The sequence below is a fragment of the Sceloporus undulatus genome, chromosome 1 (genome assembly GCF_019175285.1).
Source record: "Sceloporus undulatus isolate JIND9_A2432 ecotype Alabama chromosome 1, SceUnd_v1.1, whole genome shotgun sequence".
Taxonomy (NCBI): Eukaryota; Metazoa; Chordata; class Lepidosauria; order Squamata; family Phrynosomatidae; genus Sceloporus; species Sceloporus undulatus.
The window spans coordinates 313,315,647-313,339,354 of record NC_056522.1 but is presented as its reverse complement, the minus strand read 5'-3'; the positions used below and the strand labels follow the sequence as shown (position 1 = coordinate 313,339,354).

Here is a 23,708-nt window from a genome sequence, read left to right as displayed (position 1 = left end):
AGGCTGAAGAAAGTACATGGGTGCCACATCATGACACATTGTGAGGCAAGGAAAGTGATGACATTATTATTACCATTAATTTTCTAGTGTGGATGTTCTATGGCATTAAATAATTTTCTTTCCTATTCTGCTTTCTTTTGTCTAAATTGACTAGGCTTTCCAATGATGTGAGCAGCTCTGTGGTATATGTGGTTAATGCTCTATTAAATTAGGACTGCCATTGTCAAATAGGGAAGATCAAAGTCATTCTGCACACTGTCACCAGCCGAGGATTGCATATAAATAATATCCTTTAAAATTGCTTCTTCTGTTTACTTGTTTCTAACTTCAGATTATTTCCTTCCTAGGATGATCCTTTCACTAACTTGAACACAGCTTTTGATGTGGCTGAAAGGTACCTAGATATCCCAAAGATGTTGGATGCAGAAGGTAAAGTAGAAATTAATTTTCAATTATTGTCTCCCATCCCTCCTCCACTCCAAAGCGGTTTTTAGTCTTTCCCCCCATATACTTACTAGATCTTTCAGAAATTTCTCCCCTTCATTGTCACATAACTAGAGTAAAGGCTTATTTAGGATTTTAAATTCTGGCTTTAATAAGAACTTGAGGAGCTGAAGTCCACTTCTGTCTCTCTCTGTCACTGGTTCTCTCCTATGGAAGGGGCTGAATGGAGAGAATCTCCTTTATATGTGGAGGCTCTCCACACAATTTCAAATCATTTTTTTTTTATTTTCCTGGGTTCTGAAATGTCAAGTGAAGCTTTCACAGATAAGAGGAAGCTCTTCCCTTCAGAGAGTTTCCTTCCCAGTATAAAAGATGATGGAAACAGCAAGTGGGAGCAGGCAGGGAAAATTTCCTCCTTGTTCTTGTTATACCCAGAATCTATCTTTGAATTGGGATTAAAACCCTGATGCATGTTTTAGAACTGTTTTCTAGTGTTCAGACCCTATACAGTGGTGGTGCAGTGGATAAATGTTGGTATTGCAGCCACAACGTTGTGAGTTCAATCCCAGGGCTTCAAGTTGACTCAGCCTTCCATTGTTTTGTAGATCAGGAAAATGAGTACCCAGCTTGTTGGGGGCAATAAGACTACAGATTGTAAATCGCTATGAAGCAGTATAGAATTGTAAATGCTATTGCTAATAACATTTGAATACTGAAATAATATGGGAGGCACAGATAAGGTAGATCCTAGTCAGTGTCCCTAGGAGGAAGCACCATGGATATGGGACCTTGTAACCTGGACTACCTGTCTTAGATGATTCTGTTGAAGTGTTAACAGGATGATATAGCAAACCTTCACTTATAGTGAATTACACTCCACACAGACCCCAGAATGTATTTGCCAGGTCCTCAATAAGTAATGGCTAGGTTTGTGTTCATAGTATCATCCACTAGTTCTAGTGTGCTCTGCATTTCTCAAACCTGCTTTGAAGCTTTTTATTGTGAACTTCATTTCTAAGAAAAAATAAAATTCATAGTGGCTGGACACCTGTGGGTTTGGTACTCCACCTTGGACAAACAAGCTGATTTTACAGTAACAGCAAATGGCATGGTAACTGCAATGCATAAGGGGGAAAAAACAAAGGCAGATCATCCTCCATTGTCTCCTACATATTAGTTGTGCTTCTCACCAAATAAGGTGATCCAACATATATTTCCTATAACCTTCAGTTCTCAGGAGCAAGATCCTGGATGCAGATGTCAAATATACCCTTTTACATTTTTTTAGCTGTGTTGTCATTTTTGCATTTTTAATTAATTATTTTTAAAATGCGTACTGTCATCGAAATCTATAATTGTTCAATTGCTTTTGTTCCTCATTTCCCTTTTATGAAGAATATTTGGTAGCTAGCTCTATCCACTCCTAGCTCCCAGGTCATATATTCTGGAGCCTTCTTTGGGTAGTTTTTGGCCATGAGCAAATGTTGAGGGCATATTCTGATTGCTAGTTTATCCGCTGTTTAATTTGCATAAGTTTTGATTAAATATTTGTTCTAGATGCAGGTAGTCTCCTTTATCTCCAGCAAATTGTCTTACATGGAATCTCCCAGAATCCTGAACTCTTACTTTTTAACTTGCCACCAGAGAGATCTGTTACAAACTATTATTATTGTTGTTGTTGTTGTTGTTGTTGTTAATCTTTATTTATAAAGCGCTGTAAATTTACACAGCGCTGTACATACAATCTTTTTAATTGGACAGTTCCCTGCCCTCAGGCTTACAATCTAAAAAGACACGACACAAAAGGAGAAGGGAAAGGTGGTGGGGAAGGGGCCTCTCTAGTAGGATAATACATATAAAATACATAGCAATACAGGAAATGATTTAATAAAACAGACAACAAAAGAACAACAAAAGCAAGTGACAATTATGCAATGCAACTACTAATTGGGATCCAAATAAAGTTCACAGAAACATCAGCTGGCTAGGCATATGGCAATATATTTCTCCTTCAGTATCTTGGCAGCTGTTTTCAGTCATCTTCATCATAGGAGCAAGGAAGTGCTGTGGAAAAAAATGCATTGCTTAAACTTGTGAGGGGCTGACTGAGCACCTGCTTCTCTCTCTAAAATGTAGAGCATGGAAAAGTTATTTTTCTGGTCTACATTTCCCAGAATCTGCTCTATAGAAATATAATAACTGAGACCAATTAAGCATGGTGCACAGGGTAAAAAGGAAAAGGAAGCACTAGTTTGCATTTATTTCAGCAGCAGCGTTGGGACATCTTCGTTCTTATTAACCTAGAAGTTATATTTCTCCTTTGGACTTGCCACTTTACACATTTCCCAAGTATTACTTTTTTGTGTGTGTTGAGTAAGTGAATGGAAGCGGGCAGGCACAATTACTCTAAATTTATGGGGGGGGGGGGTGGGACATCTTCTGCTGCAAAATTCTATTAAAACTCACTCAGGACCTTACCACACTAGCAAGAAATAGGATTTAAATTAGAATGAAATTAGGGGGGGAAACACAAACGCAGAAAGTTTAACACACAACGTTTCGCCAGACCAGAAATAACATGAAGATAAAGTGAAGGCAAAAGGGACAAAAACAGCAGGTTTTTACTTTTCCGAAAGTAAAAAGCTGCCGTTTGTGTCCCTTTTGCCTTCGCTTTATCTTCGTTTTATTTCACTTTGGCAGTAACATTGTATGAATTTTTTTCTAACTGAATTCTAATTTAAATCCAGTTTCTGTTCGGGATTCCACAAGAGTGATAAGGTCCTTAGAGAATGCACAAAGTGCTGATATTCTCAACCATCCCTCACCCACACCTGGTGCCCCCAGTACCTCACTTTTCTCACTTCTCATCAGTTGATATGCTCGTTAACTTCAGGTTTTCTTTGACAGACATTGTTGGAACAGCCCGTCCTGACGAGAAGGCCATCATGACCTATGTTTCTAGCTTCTACCACGCCTTCTCAGGAGCCCAGAAGGTATCGCAGGATTCCAAGCTCCCTCCACACAGCGCACCTGGTCCTCTTGCTAATGTCCAAACCTTTTTTTCTTTCTCTCTCTCTTATCTAGCTACGGGCATCTTTATTATTATTTTTGGTAGTGTTGGCTTGTTGACCCACAGTGGTGCCCCCAGATATATAACATGCTGGGAATACAAATTAGTGAAACACAGTCCTGCAGCCAGAGACGTAGTGCAAATTTATGGATCACTATGAAAACACTGGATCTGTGGATCGTTTTCATATCATTTAGAGTTTTGCTATTATCCATTGGATGTAACAATGTCTCTAGAGGAGAGTCTCAGTAATAACAGCTTTTAATCAAAGGAAAAGATAACCTGCATAGTAGTTTGTCATGCATAGTGATCCTAGGAGCATGAAATCCTTCACATGAACCCCATGTTAAATTGGTTTGCACAAGAGTTGGGCCCTTCTGAAATGTAGACCACTTTCCTTCATGAAACTGCATAATTGTCATAAATAAGATCTGGATGTCACAGAACAATAAGTCCACGGTCTATTTTTCAGCTTCTCTGGAAGTTCTAGTGAGAGAAATATTCCAAAGAGGAAGTCACCATTGAGCTTTGTAGTACATTAACCATTATTTGGTATCTAAGCATAAGGCTTTGTAGTACAAGTCTTTGATCCAAGTCAAATATTGGGAAGCTAACAATACATTTTCAGTGTAAAGTAGAGGGGTGCTTAATCATTGATTGAGAAATAAAGACACTTTCCTGAAAAACAGACAGCCATATTTCCCTAGACTCTTACATGTAGCTTATAGCAGTGGTGTGTAGAAGGTACCATCGATCCACCTATTGGTTTCTGATATTCTTGCAGAAAATGCTGGACTAGATGGATTTTGGTCTGATCCAGTGGGGGAATTTTTCTTGTTCTAAAACAAGGATGCATAGTAGGGATCACTTATTTTATGTGCTCTTTCATTTATAATGACAAAGTTTCTTTAGATTTGCTATGCTAGACAAGGAGGTACTCCACTACATTTTTCACTACTCATGACCAAAAGAAGAAATATTTGGACATTTTTTGATCCCGCAGTTCTAAAGTTGGGATTTCTGTAAATTGGGCTGTTTTGTGCTATTGGACTAATGGCTAATTTGCATGGCCAAAAAAATCACACAGGATATCATCCCCCCCCCCCCCCACACACACACACGCCGGCTATTGAAATATCAGTATACATATGCGGAATCTGCATGAAGAAATGCTTTCCCAGGACAAAAATTCCCTTTGTAGAAAGCTAGCATGTCAGGGGAAATGCTCAGTTATAATCCTTTTTGCTTTCATTGGATAAGTAATTTTCCAGCTTCCAATGGGTAGGTGATTGATTCATACAAATCAGTCATGTGAATTCCCATTGATTCATGCAAATCAGGCATGCAAATTCTAGTTGTACAGTCTCTCCTGAAGTCTTCTGACTTGTAGTTTAGCTCCCAAGTTGTCAAAGAAAAGGAGCTTGTTCATTGGGAATGGTACTGGAGTATAATGTTATGAAGGCTTTCTGTTGGTACATAAGCAAGAAGAAGCATAATATAGAAAGCTCTCTAAATTTAGTCAGTTAATAGTTCCCAAGACAGGTGGAATCTTGTTCTGTTTGGCCATATCTAACTTTCTTAAATTTAACCATTTTAGTCCTGTGTGTAGAGTAGGCATGCAGCATTCATTCCCCAAAGGCAGTTAGCTTTGCTCCTATTTGCAAATGGGCTAAATCTACTGACTGTGGAGCTGTGGCAAAACATATAATGTGCTCTAGTGGGTGGTTGCTTGGAAAATGGAGCTGAAAATGGGTGGTGGTAATGGGTGCCACTGGAGTCCACAAAGCCAACCCTGCCAGTCACATTCTGATCCAAATTCCCAGCTCTCCGCATGGAAATCTGTTTGGCCTGTCCTGCAATGCATGATGGGAAGTTTCCCCCTTCTCTTACCACCCATGACTGTTTTATTTTATTCTGTGTGCTGCTTCTTACTTTATCCTTTCAACCTCTTCTCCTTCTTTGCACAGATATTATAGGCACGCTAAGGCCGGATGAGAAGGCCATTATGACCTATGTTTCATGTTACTACCACGCCTTCTCAGGTGCGCAGAAGGTGAGACTTTACTCCTAACAAACCACCTCTTCCTCCTTCTGTTTCCTGCCCATCACATTTAGAAGAAACTATTCTAGACCATTGTTGGTAGGGAACCAGGGGTGGCTTTTGTATCAGGCTCTTTTACCATACCATTAACTTCCTGAGGATAAAAGATCAGTTTTCTTGCAAACTCTTGATTTCTTCCATCATAGCAGATCCACATCCTTCCTCAGAAACAGTTTCTCCTCTAGAATTATTAGGCTATAGCCAAACATGTCCAGTTAAGTTTTGAAAATGTATTCAGTAGTGACTGACAGATTTGAATCTTCCTCCTGGGAAATGCATTGTTAGTTAATACTTTCTAGGATGCCTTAGAGATGACCAGTCATTTCTGAGGGAAAATGCAGTACTAGTCCACCACTGCTAGATACAAATCTATTGAGGGTATTCAAAAGGCCAAGCACTAGTAGTTCCTGAGTTCCTGGTGGCTGCAAAAATTATAGTGCTGAATGGTCCAAGTTACAAAGGATGCTCTGCCATGGTAGCACTTCTCCAATGCTTCCCAAAGGCAGTTGTGAAGACTAGCCTGGAGTGAAAGGCCAATGCAGGTTGTGTGTGGCCTTTTTAATCATTTCTCTTCTGGGAGATTTTCTGCTAAAATTTCTATCCCTTATTCCACTCTTATGTTCCATGGATAGATGTGCCCATAGCTTTATTTTTCTGCAGGAGGAAAACTCGCTATGACATAAAATTTTGCAGAGAATATGAGAAAGGGGAAGAAAACCCACCAGACTAAACATTTACTCCAGACGGTGGTTTCTACAGCTGCATTTTATTTATATTAGTGTTTGAGAGGAGCTGTGTATGACTGAGCATCATCTATAGTCAAATCCGCAAACCTGCATCACTAGAACAATTGTGGGGATGCTTTTCTTATGTTAACAAGAAGACTGCTGGCTATTGGTGGCATCCTGAGCAGCCACTTTTCTGTGTGAAAGTATAAAATGGCCACTAAGCACTTATATAACTATAAATCACAACTAAAGGAATCTGTCTATCCCTGTATAGGCTCCAATTTATTTTTAAGACCACTTCTGCTTTGCTGCAGACTCAATACAAGTGCAAGGAAAAATGCTGCAGTTTTCTCCACATTGAGTAGTTACTGGGTTACAATATTATTTGAGGAGCAAATTCTTTCTTACTTAGTCTTCTCAATTTGGTGCTTTCCAAATACAGTATGTTGGATCACAACTACCATCAATGGCCATGCTAGCTAGGGATCAGGGAGACTGTAACTTGATATATTTGGAGAGTGCTTGCTTAGGGAGGGCTGTAGTATAGTTATCCCTGTTACCAAATTTGATTATAATAGTCTCTGTATTTAGCTCTTAGTTCTTTTCTGTCCTCATGTGGCTTTTCCTTGCTTCCACCCATTTGTGTTCTTCATCCACTAGTAATTCTAGTGCTTTCTTTCCTCATACCATTTGTGGTGTTTCTTTACCTTTTCAGCTTTTTTGATCCATGCAGTCATCTGTCAGCTGTTTTTTTCATATCTTAGAGCTATTCATCCTTTGACATTTTCTACTTGGATACAAAATATATCTGCCCTCTATTGGTTCTGAATAAATGTTTGCATCCATTTTGTGGAAATGCAAGGATTTCAATATGTCTTTGTCAGTCAGATTGGCACCAATTGATACCTGGGTATAAAATGTCAACAGGAAAGCAGCCCTTAGTCCAAGCTTCTCAGCCTTTGAGCTAAGATAAAATTTAATCCAAACTCCTCTGGCCCTGCATTATGTTCCTCAGCTCTGAGAACTGGACATGTAGCTAATTCAGAGACTCTTCCTTGATACACTAGCCAATCATCTATAAATAAACTATCTTTTAAAAAAAGAAGACATGCTTTGCTGTGTCTTCCTATAAACAATCATATAATAAAATGAGTATACATTGTTTATTTCCCCAAATTTACTGAACCAAACCAAAATAATATAAAGTAAATTAAAAGTGTTTACCCTGGGTTCACATTCATGTCTTACACAACATGCCACATTATTTGCTGACTGACTTCACTTCTGTATCACATAGGAAATGTGTGAATTTGACCTAATTCTCCATATCATGTTTAAAAGTTCTAAAGGATGCAGTGGTCTAAATGCAGTTTTTAGTCCCACGCTAGTGTAAACCATTAAATCAATGTTAACTTGGTACGTCAACATTATGAATCAGGTTCCCATTGATTCATTGGGCATCATCTAAGAATTTAGGGCATTTTGGTTTTTTAAAAGTGACAGTAGACCTTTAAATGTGTTTCTCTAAGAACACATTTGACTCATTTATGTGCTTTTTAATACAAGAAAGTATGAAAGAATCTGGGACAGCATTTGTTTCTACAGGGAATATTAAACTTTTTCAAAAACCATGTTATCACGTTCCTAACACTAGACCCTGAATTTTTGCAACACTACACACACAGAGTGGTTAGTATCCTAAACTTTGTATCAGAACATGATGTTCTCTAGCATGGTACGCAACAACTCTTTTGCGTCCTACTGGGGACTGGTGCCATATGCAAGGGGGTTAGCTCACTGAAACTACTGATAAGATGTAGAGAAACAATCTTATTAGTGCAACAGTCACACCATGTTCAGATACTGCTGCTGCAAATATTTACTCATGGCTTGGGTGAGACTGATGTAAATAATCTGTTAAGTTTAGCAGAAGGCAGTGCTTAATTGTTGATTTTTCAGAGCATATCCCAACTTTTTGATAAAGCTGGAATAAAAGAGAGCATCATTTCTATACTTGTCAGATTAAAAACTGAAAACTTTGAATTCATTTATTTCATGTCTTTTCCAAGTGGATAGAGTAATATTTTCAGTAAGGTTCTCCCACTCCCAACATTTTAAAAGGTATTGACAGAAATTCATACCAAGTACAACCTGGCAATTAAATAGCTATCAAGTATATGACTTTGTACTTAAAATAGTAATGTCACCTTCATTTATTGAAATTTGAACCAGATGATTGCAATTATCAATTATGTCTGGGAAACATTGTGTCCTGTGTCTAGCCAGCATCCAGGCTGTTATAAACATTGTTTTGTTATATAAGATCTGCCACTGAAACAAGTAACTGGAGTAAGAATAAAGAATTAATTATTAAGGCACGCACCCAGTTCTGATATTAAAATAAGATAGATAGATAGATAGATAGATAGATAGATAGATAGATAGATAGATATTAAACCACATGGATTTCATTGTAAGCTGTTCAGTCAGTCCACCTGTGACTCCTTCGAGACTTAAAAGACGGGGCAGAGGTCCCTTTCTTTTTGAACTTTGTCCAGTACTTGTTTTCTATTAGCAAGCTGGTGAGAGATAAAGGCTCCAAATCTGTTCTCATTTGAGAGCCTGGAAGAGTTACTTTTTGGACTGCAGCTCCCAGAATCCTTTAGCTAGCATGGGATTCTGGCAATTGTATTCCATCAAAATAACTTTTCCAAGCTGTATCTCACACAGAGCAATTTGTAAGCACGCCTTTCTACCAAATAGCTGGGGCACAACAGCGTGTCTTTTCAGGGTCTCCTTTTTTCTTGATAAGGTGACTTACTGTGATATCGCTCCATTTCTCATTCAGATTTCTCATTACTGCTACCAGCCCTGAAGGGGAGGTCACATGATCAACTTTCTGCTTCTTTCATTCTCTTATACTGAGTCTTTAAAGGTACAGGGGTCCCAGCCTGCCATGATGTGTATGTGACTGGTGTTTTTTTTCCTTCATATGATTTGTGTGTGTCTTCTTGTATATTTCTACACATATACTCGCTTTGGTCAATTTGCTTCCCTCCCTTTCTTAACTGCTTCTAACTTTCCTAACACTAAAATGCATGAGTGTTTTTATTAATAGATGGGTTTAATAACATGCTTTTAATACATTGTGGAAATGGATTGCTGGAATTACTTTCCGGCTAGCTTTTTGGTTCAGCTTCAGTTTGGTGTGGCTAGCACATCATCTACAATGAAGACAAGACAGATGCCTGCATTATATATGATAATAACTGCACTCAGTCACCATAAAAGAAATCTGGGAGCCAACGGAGACAGAAAGCCCTACCTATGCTGAACTTCCTTACAGTGGTATTGCGGGAATGATGCAAAACAGTGCTGGTTAAGTCTGCAGAGCCACTCTCTCTAGACTTAATCTGTTCCAAGGGTAACTTCCAGCACTGTCTAGTAGCTATGAAGAAAACTCCATGGATAGGCGAGTGTTCAAGTGACCTCTGCATTTAATCCTTCAGTTAAGGCAGTGGTTCTTAACCTTCCTAATGCCGTGACCCTTTAATACAGTTCCTCATGTTGTGGTGACCCCCAACCATACAATTAATTTCATTGCCACATGCAAATATGTGTTTTCCAATTGTCTTAGGCAACCCTTGTGAAAGGGTCATTTGACCCCCGAAGGGGTCCCGACCCACAGGTTGGGAACCACTGAGTTAAGGAAATATCTCCCATGTTATTGTAAAGTGGAACACATTACTTACAGGTGTTATGAAACCTCTGTCTTTGCACATTTTTAGTGGATGAGAAGGAAAATAGCAATCTTTGTTTTATATGATAAAACAACTTGTCATAAGATAATGTCTCAGTTGTGTACAACAGTAAAATTCAATAAGTGTTATTTGTTTTAATAATAAAATTAAAAAAATAATAATTCAATAAGCACCATACAGTATTGAAAAGGTATATAAAATCCAAAATCATAGACTGAGCCAACACGTACATCTTTAGAGACATAGCTGTGTTAGTCTGGAATATCAATATACAAAGGGATCTTGTAACACCTTTGAGACTGAGCGAAAGAAGTTGTAGCATAAGCTTTTGTTGACTTGGTCTACTTCAGATGCATGGAATGAACTAGTGCCCATACATCTAAGGAAGTAGACCAGTCTATGAAAATTTATGCTATGACTTCCTTCGCTTAGTTTAGTCTGAAAGGTACTACAAGACCCCTTTGCATACTTATATTCCAGACTAACATGGCTATATCTCTAAAAGAGTTTGCATGACGCATGCTCTGTAAATAGCTGAAATCACTCTATATCAGGGTGCTAGCCTAAGCATTCCTGTTTGGGAGTAGACCCCATGGGAGTTACAGAACCCATGATCCTAACACACTCTGTTAATGTTTGCCCTGTTAAAAGAGGACTGTATAATGTAAAAGCCTGCATACACTTCCCAAGTGGGCTGGTTTTGTTTCTGAAGTGGTCAGAAAACAGTGCTTCAGGATCTTACCTTGCTCTTTCACCAACAGATACAAAATGTATGCAGACTAAACAGATAAAGCAAATATGTTGTTAGCCGCCTGGATTCCTCATTGATTGGGTGGGATACAAATAAATAATTTATTATTATTATTATTATTATTATTATTATTATTATTATTTAATTTCCAGAATGTAGACAGGCTGCAGAATTCAGCTTTCATTAGCAGGAAATTCTGTTTATGATTATTTTTAAAAGAGAGCATGTGCAACGCTATACTCCAAAAAGTATATATTATTTTTTTATTTATATCCTTCGCTAGGACCAAAAGCTTTGTGCTAAACACAAATATCAGGATCAAAACAGATTTAAGGCAATTGACTTTTTTGTTCTGTAGGTTTTGATCAGAGCTTTGAAATGTTACTTTCAATCTGTGTATGTAATATTTTTATCCCCCCTCTCCACTAAAAATATCAAAGACAGAAACTTCAGATGTTTAAAAAGCTCAACTCTCAGTCCAAGGAACAAAAGTAAAAGAATGTAAAGAAGTTTTAGAACAGTTTTGAAAGCAGTGTGAAGTTTTACTCCAGGGAGAGTGTGCTGAAAAGTGGTAAGACAGTTACTAAGAGAACCTGTTGATGAAGACCTTGGAACCATTCTTTTTTGGACCATAATTTCCAGAATCCAAATGACTATACTGAGTTGTAGCCCCAAACATTAAGTTTTCCAAGCTATTTGTCAGCAAGCCCTAAATGCCTTGACTGGAAAGATGGTTTCATCCATCTTCAGAGTTGTCATGGGACAAGAGGTCCTTTCACAATTATTCCACTTTACTTGCCATGGCTGAATCCTATAAAATCCTACAATCTGTAGTTTGGTGAGGCACTAGAGTTCTCTGGCTGAGAATTTTAAGTATCACTCCCTAAAGTTGAGCCATAGTGTCAAAAGAAAGCATTTTGGGTTGATGACTTTGGCAATGTAGATGTGTATGGAATAGAGATTAACAACTTACCTAATGCTTTTTTGTCAGAGGCATGTTACTTTTGCTGTAGAGCGATTATTTAGATCACCCCAAAACTGTGGAGGCAGAATAACTTCAACAAATTGAGAAATCTAAATCATTTGATCAAATTGGGTTAGAACTATTGCTATATGGCTCACAAAGATGATCAGGATATGCACTGATGACTTCAAAAAAAAATCTTCCCTTGTCCCCAAGTTTTCTAGCTTACACCATGCAGTAATTTTGGTCTACAGCTCCCTGAATCCTCTGCCACTTACAGCCATAAGTCATGCTGGCTGCATTCTGAGAGTTGTAGTCCGTAAAATAATTTCCCAAAGTTCTGGTTATTACCATATGGCAAAAGCATGTAATTGCATAGTATGATTTAATAGATTTCAATTAGAGTGGTGAACCTGCAGCCCTCCCAAATTTTATTAGACTGTAACTCCCATCATGCTTAGGCTGTAACTTCCATCATGCTTGATCATTGACTATGCTGATAGGACTTGCGGTCCAGCACCATCTGGAAGGCTGCAGGTTTGCTGCCCCTGATTTAAAGGGTGAAAAAACATCTTAAGCATGGCAAATGCTCAATCAAATTGGAATTCTCAGGCTGTGTCTCTCATCCTGAGAAGCAAGAAGCAATTACAATAGCAAGTAAATATTAATTAAATATTAATTTAGATATTAATAACATCTAAATATTAATAGGATAGACAATATTTAGACCAATAATGTACTCTTTGAGAGCCAATGTGGTGTGGTGGTTTAAATGCTGAATTAGAACTCTGGGAGTTCATGGTTTAAATCCCCGCTCAGCCATGGAAACCTACTGGCTGGCCTTAGGTAAGTCAAACTCTCTCAGCCTCAGAAGAACGCAAGGGCAAACTCCCATCTTGCCAAGTAAACATCATGGTAGGTTCACTTTAGGGTTGCCATAAGTCAGAAATGACTTGAAAGCACACAACAACAAAAAATGCATGGTAGAGAAAAAGTGGGTTCTCCCTTTTCTAATAGTTCAAGAAGCTAAATGGGCTATCTTCAGCAATTAGGTTTATATATATTCATTCTTGCCTTTGTCTTTTGACAGGCGGAAACAGCAGCAAATCGTATCTGCAAGGTGCTGGCAGTTAATCAAGAAAATGAGCAACTAATGGAAGACTACGAGAAGCTGGCCAGTGATGTAGGTTTTCCTGCCTTCGGCTTTTTGAAAAGACTATATGGAAGTGGAAAGCTATCCATCTCATAGAATGTGTGTGTGTGTGTGTGTTTTATCCTAGCATAACAAAGTAAAAGATACTTTGAAATCTTTTTGGCATCTCTTCGTAAATTGAGATCTATAGTCATGTTAAATTCATTGCAGCCCATTACCTCCTCCAGTTATTCATTCAGAGGAGACACACCATCCTTAGCTGAGGGTGTGTTTGAAGGCACAGAGAAATATATTTGGGTGCCATCAGTATACTGATAGCACCCCGCCCTATGCCTCTGGATGGTATGTTCTTGTGGTTTCATGTGGGTGTTGAATAGCATTGTGGATAGGATGGCACTTTGTGATATGCCATATAATAGCTCCTTTTTTAAGGAGCAGCTATCCCCAAGCACCACCATCTAGAACCTGCCAGAGAGATAGGACCAGAGCCACTGAAGTACCGTGGCTCCAATTCCAAAATCCCCCCAGGCATTCAAGAAGGATACCATGGTCAGTGGTACTGAAAACCACTGAGAGGTCCAAAAGCATCAGCAAGACACACTCCCCCTGTCAATGCTCAGATGAAGATCATCCATGAAGTCAACCATAGCAGTCTCAACTCCATATCCTGTCCTGAAGCCGGTTTGAAATGGATCTAGATAATTTGTATCATCCAAGACTGCCTAGAATTGGAAGGCAACTGCCCTCTAATAATAAATAATGGAAACATCATTTTCCAGTGGTCAAAACACACTTTTAGAATTAACTGCCATGCTACTGAAGAAATTGTGCAGAGAAAGCATGTGGTTACTAAAGGCATAGATTGGTGGACAGCAGAAAAACCAAATTCAAAAGCCAGAAGGGCTGGGAAGTTATGTAATTTTACAAAAAAAACAGTCCCTGAACTGCCTGAACCAGACAATGGAGACAAAAATTAATTCAAAGCGTTTTTTAGAAATATGTTCACCTTTACTGAAAAAATGAATTTATTTTTTATTTATGAATTAATTGCCTGTCTTTCTCCTGGAATGGGATCCAACATGGTATCCAAGAGATCTGGGGTTCCAATGTCATATATTTGGTTGTGTAAAACATAGAGATCAAAGGATATGGCTTTAATCCAATTGCTATTTTCAAGCAGAGTAGGCCTATTGAACCCCTAGGTCCAGGAGTTACATAAATATTGACTCATCCATTCAGGAGCTGATTTGGTGCATCTACTCTAGTGTGGATTAAGCTATGGGATTTAGGCCTATCTTTGCATATTCATAATTGCACACATGTCCTTTTTTAAATAGCTTTCTGATTATTGTAAAACTTTTGGTTAAAAAATAGTTTCAAACATGAATAGTCAAGGTTATCAAAATATTTTTTAAAACACAATTTGTTCTTGAAAAAAATAATTCTAAGCCTTGGCTATGTTAAATGTCACGTAGAATACTTCACTGATACAGTGTGGTATGGTTTGAGCATTGGACTACGACTCTGGAGACCAGGGTTCAAATCCCCATTCGGCCATGGAAATCCACTGAGTGACCCCGGACAAGTCATGATCTCTCAGTCTCTGAGGAGAGCAAAGATACACTCTCTCTGGAAAAATCTTTCCAAGAAAAACCCCATTATAGTGTTATAGATCACTGATAAATCTACCCACCATGATAGATTTGCCTTAGGGTCATCATAAATTGGAAATGATTCGAAGGCACAAAACAAAAACAATCCGTTACTCTACTGTATAACTGTTCCCATTGTTTCCTCCTTAAACAGTAAACATATTTCCATTCTTTTTCCTCTTTGGCATTTACAGCTGCTGGAATGGATCCGTCGCACCATACCTTGGCTGGAAAATCGAGTACCAGAGAACACCATGCAAGCCATGCAACAAAAACTAGAGGATTTCCGGGATTACCGCCGCCTTCACAAGCCTCCTAAAGTACAAGAGAAGTGCCAGCTGGAAATTAACTTCAACACCTTACAAACTAAGCTGCGCCTTAGCAATAGGCCTGCCTTTATGCCTTCTGAAGGGAAAATGGTCTCGGTGAGTGTGTTAGGATCATGGGTTCTGTGCATAATTGCATTATTTTCTAGGCATATACTTAATTGTAGCTACTGTTTTCAAATGCCTTGAAAATTACAGTCTATTAGTGCCCAATGCTGTAAAGCCAATTAGTACAAATAAAAAAAAACTTTAATATAAAACTTTGGTGTAAAAGGGCTGCTATTGTGGGTATTTCATGTTCTTTATTTATTCACATCACACCATCCATGTTCATAACTCTATACAAAGTTAAAACAATAAAAATATACATCCTTACAAAAAGCATACACTGTAATTAAAAGTGGAATATTTGGGAAGGAGACAACTAATCTAAATAGCAAAAACAAATAGGCAAGCCAATGTTTATAATCTCAGGTTCATAATCATAACTTCCATAATCTGAACATATAAACCTGCATGAGTAAACTGGAGTTCCAAAGGCTTTATAATACAAAAACATTTTAAACGTGACATTTCAGCACAGTCTGTAGCTCTTTGGGGGACAGTTCCAAGGGTATAGAACAGCAAAAGGAGAAAAGGCAAAGGTAAGACAGAAGGCAGGAAACCTGTGGTTGAGTAAGAAATATGAAATTCAAGGAACCAAGATCCCAATAATAGTGGCAGTAATAATGATGAATACGTAGCAATAGATATGTGACTGGTTACTGGGACACCACAGCGTCAGAAAAGAAATCAGAGGACATCAGTGATCCTCATACTGGGGGAAGCCCTGATTCTAAATCATTCTAAGAGGTGGCTACTCCTTGTATAAATTTAGGTCCAGAACACACTGCAGAAACAATCCAGCTTGAGACCACTTTAACTGTCTTAGCTCAGTGCTAGGGAATCCTGGGAATTGTAGTTTATTGTGGCACCAGAGCTCTCTGACAGAGAAGGCTAAATGTCTCACAAAACTACAGTTCCAGAATTCCCTAGCATTGAGCCAGGGCAATTAAAGTGGTCTCAAACTGGATTATTTCTGCAGTGTGTTTTGGACCTTAGGTTGCTGACATACTGCAGGCAGTTTGACACTGCCTGAACTGTCATGGTGTCATGCTATGGAATCCTGAGATTAGTAGTTTGTTGTGGCACCAGAGCTTGCTGACAGAGAAGGATAAACGTCTCACAAAATTACAAATCCTAGAATTCCATAGCATTGAGCCATGGCAGTTAAAGTGCTGTCAGACTGCATTATTTATGCAGTGCAGAGTAAACCTTAGTTAGGAAAAGAGGAAGAAGAGCTCCAGGGCTGCATTTATTTAATCTCAGCAAGGGAGACCCTTTGGCCCTCCAGATATTTCTTTACTTCAACTCCCAGATGTGAGGGTTGTCATTTAACACATCTGTGGGGGACCATAGGTTCACCACCCCTAATCTATTTCCTGTTCTATTTCTTTGCTGTGTTTTCAATATGACAACTCTCACCTCCTTCACTAGCATACTGGTTATAAAGTATACTGACTTTAGGAAGTATACTGACCTTGCCACAGTGCATACCTCTGAACCAGCCTATGAGCTGATCACCATGGAGGCAAGGACTGGAGAACTTACTCCTGCAGTATTTTAACACTCAATAGGCAACAGATTAATGATAAAGAAACCAGAGGTTGGGAAAGCTTTAGTTTTTTTACTACAGCTTCTAGAACTCTTCAGCCAGCATGCCCAAGATTAAGGGAATATGAGGGTTTTTAACTGAAAATATTTGGGTTGTCAAACATATTTGAAACTAGTGCTCACAGTTCTTTGAGGTGTAAGGCTGCTGTTGATTGATACCGGGTGATCAACTTAGAGATCAAAGATTCAGACTATTTCACTTTTGAACTCGTATCCTTTTTTTTAAAAAAAAAAAAAGGTGCTGTGCTTCTTCTTTGATTGCTGCAGGATATAAATAACGCATGGGGTGGCCTGGAACAGGCTGAGAAAGGCTATGAGGAATGGCTTTTGAATGAGATCAGGAGACTAGAGCGGCTGGATCACCTGGCTGAGAAGTTCCGGCAAAAAGCTTCCATTCATGAATCTTGGACGGAAGGTAGCACAGTTCTTAAACATTTTCCATTAGCAGGGCTTGGTGTACTTTGGTCTAGTTTTTTCTTCCTAAAAAAAACTGTGTTGTACTAAAGCTAATTTTATAATCAGTCTATTGGTCATGGATGCCACACTATGAGAAACACAGGGTATAAAATAAATAATTTTATAATGCAAATGCACAACATGTATCAGCACATTTTCCTTCATGATGATATATAACCATTATAATTCAAGTAATCTGACCAGATTTTCAGAGAAATAACAAGGCACGGTTGTCTGCAATAAGTCATGCATTCAAAAATGAACAAAACTACCACACACTCAGTAAGCTAATTATTGAAGGCAGATGTCAAATATTGCTAGGAGCCATGATGACTATCCATTTGATAGGTTGCAGACAACAGGGAAAAGTAGTATTTGAATGTCCCTAAAGCTCCTATAACCATATTGAATTTGATGCAAATATCTGATAAAAATTGAGCTGTTTTGGGGAAGCTATGTATCATCTACAGTGGGCCTTCCCCTTATGCAACGATCCGTTCCAGATCCCCCCGCATAAGAGGATATCAACGTATGCTGGAGCCCCATTGAAAGTAATGGGGCTCGTACCCGTGGAGTGTGGCCATGCGCACGCCCCATTAGTTTTCCTGGGGCACGCAAGGGGCTCTTCCAGCACGGCTTTCAGCATATGCTTAAAGCTGCATAAAACATGGGCACACTGTATATGATTTTACATTGTTTTAACATTTTTTAATGCTGTAATATGTTGCTATTAGCCACTTCAAAATGTTATTTTTTAAAAGTTATTTTGGGGCATTTTTGGCATCTTTCCTTAGCTTTTGGTTTTCTAAAGCAACATAATACCTATTTACTTGTTACTTTTCTTTCTGAAAATTAGTATTCAGGAGTGAACAAACACTACACGTTACTCAAAAAATTGCAGCACTAGTATAATTGATGTATAACTGTACATCAATTTTGAGAACTGCTACTCCCTCCCACTCTCAAAGTAATGAGTAGCAGCATTCATTTAATTGGATAGCTTCCAAAGTCTGGATATCATTTAATTAGATAGCTTCCAAAGTCTGGATAATGTGTAAGTCCAAATCACTTTCTGACTTTTTGCTCACTTGCTATCTTTTGGGGGCCCCTGTAGGTAAAGAGGCCATGTTGCAGCAGAAGGACTATGAAACTGCCACACTCTCAGAGATTAAGGCCCTGTTAAAGAAACATGAGGCATTTGAAAGTGATCTTGCTGCTCATCAGGATCGTGTGGAACAGATTGCCGCTATCGCACAAGAACTCAAGTATGGCTTTGGCAGGGTGCATGGGTTTCCTTTTGGGGGTGCATAACTAGCTAATGGAGTTTCAGAAGACACAAAGCCTTGTGATCCTGTTTGGCTTAAATCAAACCCTAGTCATTTTTAGACACAAGAGCTAAGAGATTTGATTTAGAATAAAACTTTGACCAGTGAGCAGGAAGAGGGTGATGTAGATTGAACAGAGGGGAAGGGATTCTTCATGCCATGATACTTGACAAAATCAGAGAAGAGCCAGCTGGTATGCACAGATCACAGGAACCCAGCTCAAGTCGCCTTGAGTCCTTGTACTGGGAAGGCAGGGTAATCATCATCATCATCATCATCATCATCATCATCCATTATTTCCTGATTATTACTTGCAAGCCCAAGTAAGAATTGAAGCCTTAATAGGTGACTGAGAGCAGGGGTAAACAAAGTGTAGCCCTCCAGATTTTGCTGAACTCAAGTCCCAGCATTCTTCAACATTAGCTATGCTGGCAAGAAGTGTCAGCAATATCTGAAGGCTGCAATTTGCCTAACCTTGTGATAGAGGCTGATCCTTCTGTGTGAACTTACTTTTCATAATAGTGGAATTTGGAATCATCCAAATTCTGAAATTGATTGGCAGGAGAGTCAGGGCCAGAGTATGGAAAAAATATCTCCAACTAGCATGAACAAAGATTCTGAGAGCTTTTATTTAAAAAACAACAACAACCCAACAACATTTTTCTGTAGTCTGGTCATTAATTTGTGGAATTCACTGTCTCAGAGGAAGTGGTGATAGCTGCTCTCTTTGATGACTGGATTACTTTAAAAAGGGATTGTCTTCCTCTACAGAAGAAAATGATCAACAGCTGAAACTGGCAAGAAACAGGACCAGAGCATGGAAAAATTATTTTGAGGGAACTAGTTCCCAGAATCCCCCAACCAGCATGGCTACTGGACATGCTGGCTGAGGGGCTCTCAGAGTTGTAATCCAAAACAATAGTTCCCATATTCTGGTAGGACAGACAGAAGAAAGCACTACATCCTACAGTTCCCACAGTGCATCATGAAATTTGTGGAATTCATTGTCTCAGAAAATGGTAATGTGTGCTGTCACTGATGCCTTTAAAGGGGGTTATCTTTCCCTAAAGAAGATAATTTTAATCAGCAACTGGCAAGGGAATAATAAGTTTTATTTATAAACCGCTATTCTGTGTTGATCATAGCGGTATACAGGTAAAAATTGCAATATCAAATACAAAATACAGGATAAAAATTGCAATACATAAATAAAACTTCAATAAAAACATTTCAGAATACAGATTAAAACCATACATCAAATCCAGGCCAGCTAAATGTGCTCGGTAATGCTGTACATATAGGGGGAAGTCATATATCATCAAGGAGCATCGGGGAAGGCTTGCCGAAACAGGAAGGTCTTGAGTCTCTTTTTAAAGAGATCCAGGGAGGTGACGAAGCGGAGTTCCTCAGGAAGGGTGTTCCAGATCCCAGGGGCCGAGATAGAAAAGGCCTTTTGTGAGGTTGATACATATCTTGTTATCGGGATCCTCAACAGATTCTTCCCAGACGACCTGAGTGTGTGGGGTGGACTATATGGGGAGAGGTGGTCCTCCAAGTACCCTGGGCCCAAGTCATTTAGGGCTTTATAGGTTATAACCAACACCTTGTATTGTGCCCGGAAGCAAACAGGCAGCCAATGGAGATCATGCAGAATCAGTGTTATATGGTTGGCCCTGGGACATCCAGTGACCAACCTAGCTGCCATATTCTGCACTAGCTGAAGCTTCTGGGTTTGGTACCAGGGTTGCCCCATGTAGAGCACATTACAGAAATCCAACCAAGAGGTTACCAGAGCATGTACCACTGTTTCAAGGTCCCCCCGGTCTAGGTAGGGTCGCAGCTGGCGTATCACCCGAAGCTGGTAACAGGTGCTTCTGACCATCGCATCCACCTGAGAAGTCAGCTGGAGCAACAAGTGCAAAAGCACCCCCAAACTGAGTCCTTCAGGGGGAGTGTGACCCCATTCAGGACAGGTGGACAAATTTCACCACCCGGACGGGGGGAGCCTATCACTAGTACTTCCGTTTTCTCTGGATTCAAGCTGAGTTTGTTTTTCCTCATCCAGCCCATTACCAACTCCAAGCAGGCATTTAGAGGAGAGATGCCATCCCTAGTTACTGCATCAGTCGGGGACACAGAGAAGCATATTTGGGTGTCATCAGCGTACTGATAACACCGCGCCCCGTGTCTCCGGATGATCTCTCCCAGTGGTTTCATGTAAATGTTAAATAGCAAGGGGGACAGAATAGCTCCTTGAGGGACACCAGATGTAAACACCCTCTTATCGGAGCAAACGTCCCCCAGCTGCACCATCTGGAATCTACCCGAGAGATAGGAACGGAACCACTGGAGCGCAGTGCCCCCGATACCTTACTCCCTCAGGCGTTTCAGAAGGATACCATGGTCAATGGTATCAAAAACTGCTGAGATGTCCAAGAGCACTAACAGGGACACGCTTCCCCAGTCCATGCCCAGACGGAGATCATCAACTAAGGCGACCATGGCAGTCTCAACTCACCAGTCTTTACCAACCTGGAACCTTCCAGATGTGTTGGCCTACCATACATAGACTTTGCTGGCTGTGGAGTTGTTGATGAGTTGTAGTGTGACATGACTGGAGAGTGTCAGAGTGGAGAAAGTCAGTTCCCATGGGGGCATTTGAATTAATAGACACCAACATTTGTCACTCTGCCCAATAATCTCTTTCTAACTTATTTTTGCTAGTGAGCTGGATTATTATGATTCACCAAGTGTCAATGCCAGATGCCAGAAAATATGTGATCAGTGGGATAATCTTGGGGCTCTGACCCAGAAACGACGAGAAGCATTGGAGGTGAGAGATGGTTTGTGCATTCTAAGGCGGGTTACAGACTGCCGCTTTGCGGCGGTCTCCCGCCAGCGCCATTTGCTCCGCGAGGGAGCCGCAGCAGCCAAACCGTGCAGCTCCCGCTCGGAGCAAAAAAGAAGCTCCATTTTGGAGCTTCTTTTTGCAGCGCCTTTATGACGTCGCGAGGCGCCGCTGGCGCATTCGCGACGTCATAAGCGTCGCAACACGTCTGGAAGCTATGCATCCAGTACGTAAACATGGCGGCCCCCATGTGGAAGGGGCGCCGCCATGTTGTACGTATTCTATACGTACTAGGGTTAGGGGGGTGCTGAAGCACCGCCCCTTCCTAACCCTAGTACGTATAGAATACGTACTATATGGCGGTCTATATCCCGCCTAAGTCTCAAATGTATTTTCCATACTGTTTCCAGACTACTCTGTTCTTAGAAACTAGGGTTGGAAAGCAATGCAAATCCATATACTGTACATTTATGAACAAACAGCCTAGGCTCAGTGATCCATTTTCTGGAAACCTATAGACTACTGTAATGCACGCTGAGTGAGTTTAAGTGTTGGCTTCAGTCTTAAGAACCCTTTATGACTTAAGACCAAAATGTTAGAAAGACAATGTGTTTCCACATATGCCTATTGGTACATTAGGATCTTCTGTTGCAGACTATCTGCATGTGTCCCAGCTTTCTAATAAAAAACAGATTGCTATCAGAAAAAATATCTTCTCAGTGGTAGCACTCCAGTGTATTAGATGCTTTCCCCAAAGAGGCCCTTCAGGACCCAACTTCATTGCCCCTTTGGTGCCATGCACTAACTTCTTTTAATTTTTCCAGGCCTTTTAGTTTTCTGTTTATCCCTGCTGATATGGTTTGTCTTGCTCTTAATACCTTACTGACTCCATGATTGATGATTATTCTAACTGTCCTCCCTATATTTTAAAATTTTAAACTAATCCTTTCATAAAAACCATCTTTGAAGCTTCTATTAAATGTCAGGGAAGAAGTGTATAAAACATATTAATTCAAAGTATCAAAACTGAAGTTAAAAGATTATTAGGAAAAAAGAGTTTTCTCGTATGATGCACATTGCTGGTTTATTTATTAAATCCCACCCTCTCTTGCAAGCAGATGAGAGTGATGTGCATTATTTTCCCTGTCTCCAGTTTTAAACTCATAGAATAGCCTTGTTAGGTAGGTTGGGGTTTAGTGATAGATATGGACTCAGCCACAGTCATCCAGCAAGCTTCATGCTTGAGCAGGAGTTTGAAAACTGGCCTTTTTACAGTCCTTGTTTGCCATTAACTAATATGCGCAGCTGGCTGATATAGGCCAAAATCCTGTTGACTCGTCATGCTGGTGCAGCTACACCAGCATATGGTGGTGGGAGGAGGGAATAGACCATGGGAGGAACAGGTGTTAAGGAAGTAATGCTGTGAAGTAGTAGACTACTCACTCTGCTCTTGTTGATACCGCTACATACCCCTGAAAAAAAGTGCAGTCATAGCATAGCACACTAACATGATTCTGTCCACAAGTATCTTATTCCAGATCCAGATTATTCCAACATTGACTATCTGTACCTTGAATTCGTTGTTGACTGTTTGTAGAGACTAAAAACCAGCACTTGTGGATGTTACTTTTGAACAACATTTTCCAGAATGCCTCTGAGGATTCTGGATATTGTATTTCAAAAAGCAATATTTTCAAGTTCTACTTAAAAAAAAAACTTCTTGATTTCAAGTTCTCATTTATCTCTGAATTTAACTGTGCTGTGGATAATAATAAGAACAACAGTTTGGGGAAAGAAAATTGTAATGTTTTCAATGGCAAACATTTAAGTCCTTTGCTTGGATTACTTAAAAGTGTTCTCTTTTCAAAATGTTAGGAGAAAACCAGGTAGAATCAAAAATTTTAAAAGGGGATATAAGATAACTAAATATTTTAAAGGTGATTAGAGAGAAAAATCACAATATGATGCTTACATTTTTATCTATCTTTCTGTTTTTGTGGGAATTTCGTAGAGAACAGAAAAACTGCTGGAAACGATTGACCAGCTATATTTAGAGTATGCAAAACGAGCTGCCCCTTTCAATAACTGGATGGAGGGGGCCATGGAGGATCTTCAGGACACTTTCATCGTCCATACCATTGAGGAGATCCAGGTAAATATGAGTCTCATTCTCACTAGATTAGCTTTCCCAGAACTTGGAGAGGGTATTTTTGAGGACTACAACTCCCAGAATCCACCAAGCTAGTATGAAAGTCCCAGAATGCCCGAGCCAGCTAACTAACTTTGAAAAAGCAGTCAAAATGAATCTCTTCTAGCAGGCCTTCCTGGAATAGCCCCCAGCCACGCATAGATTCCCCATACATGCAGCATTTGTGTATTTGTACAATCCCGGCCATGATGAGTTCTTGTCCACTGC

At 39.7% G+C, this 23,708-nt stretch overlaps 1 protein-coding gene across 5 annotated transcripts in view; it reads left to right on the top strand.

Annotated features, from left to right (window-relative positions):
* ACTN1 (actinin alpha 1) overlaps positions 1–23,708 on the top strand; it is a 127,831-nt gene that overhangs the window by 87,004 nt on the left and 17,119 nt on the right. For 3 of the 5 annotated variants that reach the window (XM_042466023.1, XM_042466006.1, XM_042466039.1), the window contains exons 7-14: positions 348–429; positions 3,352–3,437; positions 12,910–13,002; positions 14,819–15,049; positions 16,931–17,078; positions 18,234–18,384; positions 21,169–21,277; positions 23,304–23,444. In XM_042466023.1, coding sequence (XP_042321957.1) covers positions 348–429; positions 3,352–3,437; positions 12,910–13,002; positions 14,819–15,049; positions 16,931–17,078; positions 18,234–18,384; positions 21,169–21,277; positions 23,304–23,444 — 1,041 coding nt within the window. Of the gene's footprint in view, positions 1–347; positions 430–3,351; positions 3,438–5,481; positions 5,568–12,909; positions 13,003–14,818; positions 15,050–16,930; positions 17,079–18,233; positions 18,385–21,168; positions 21,278–23,303; positions 23,445–23,708 lie in introns of all 5 variants that reach the window. The other 2 variants (XM_042466031.1, XM_042466013.1) reach the window with 1 other exon arrangement.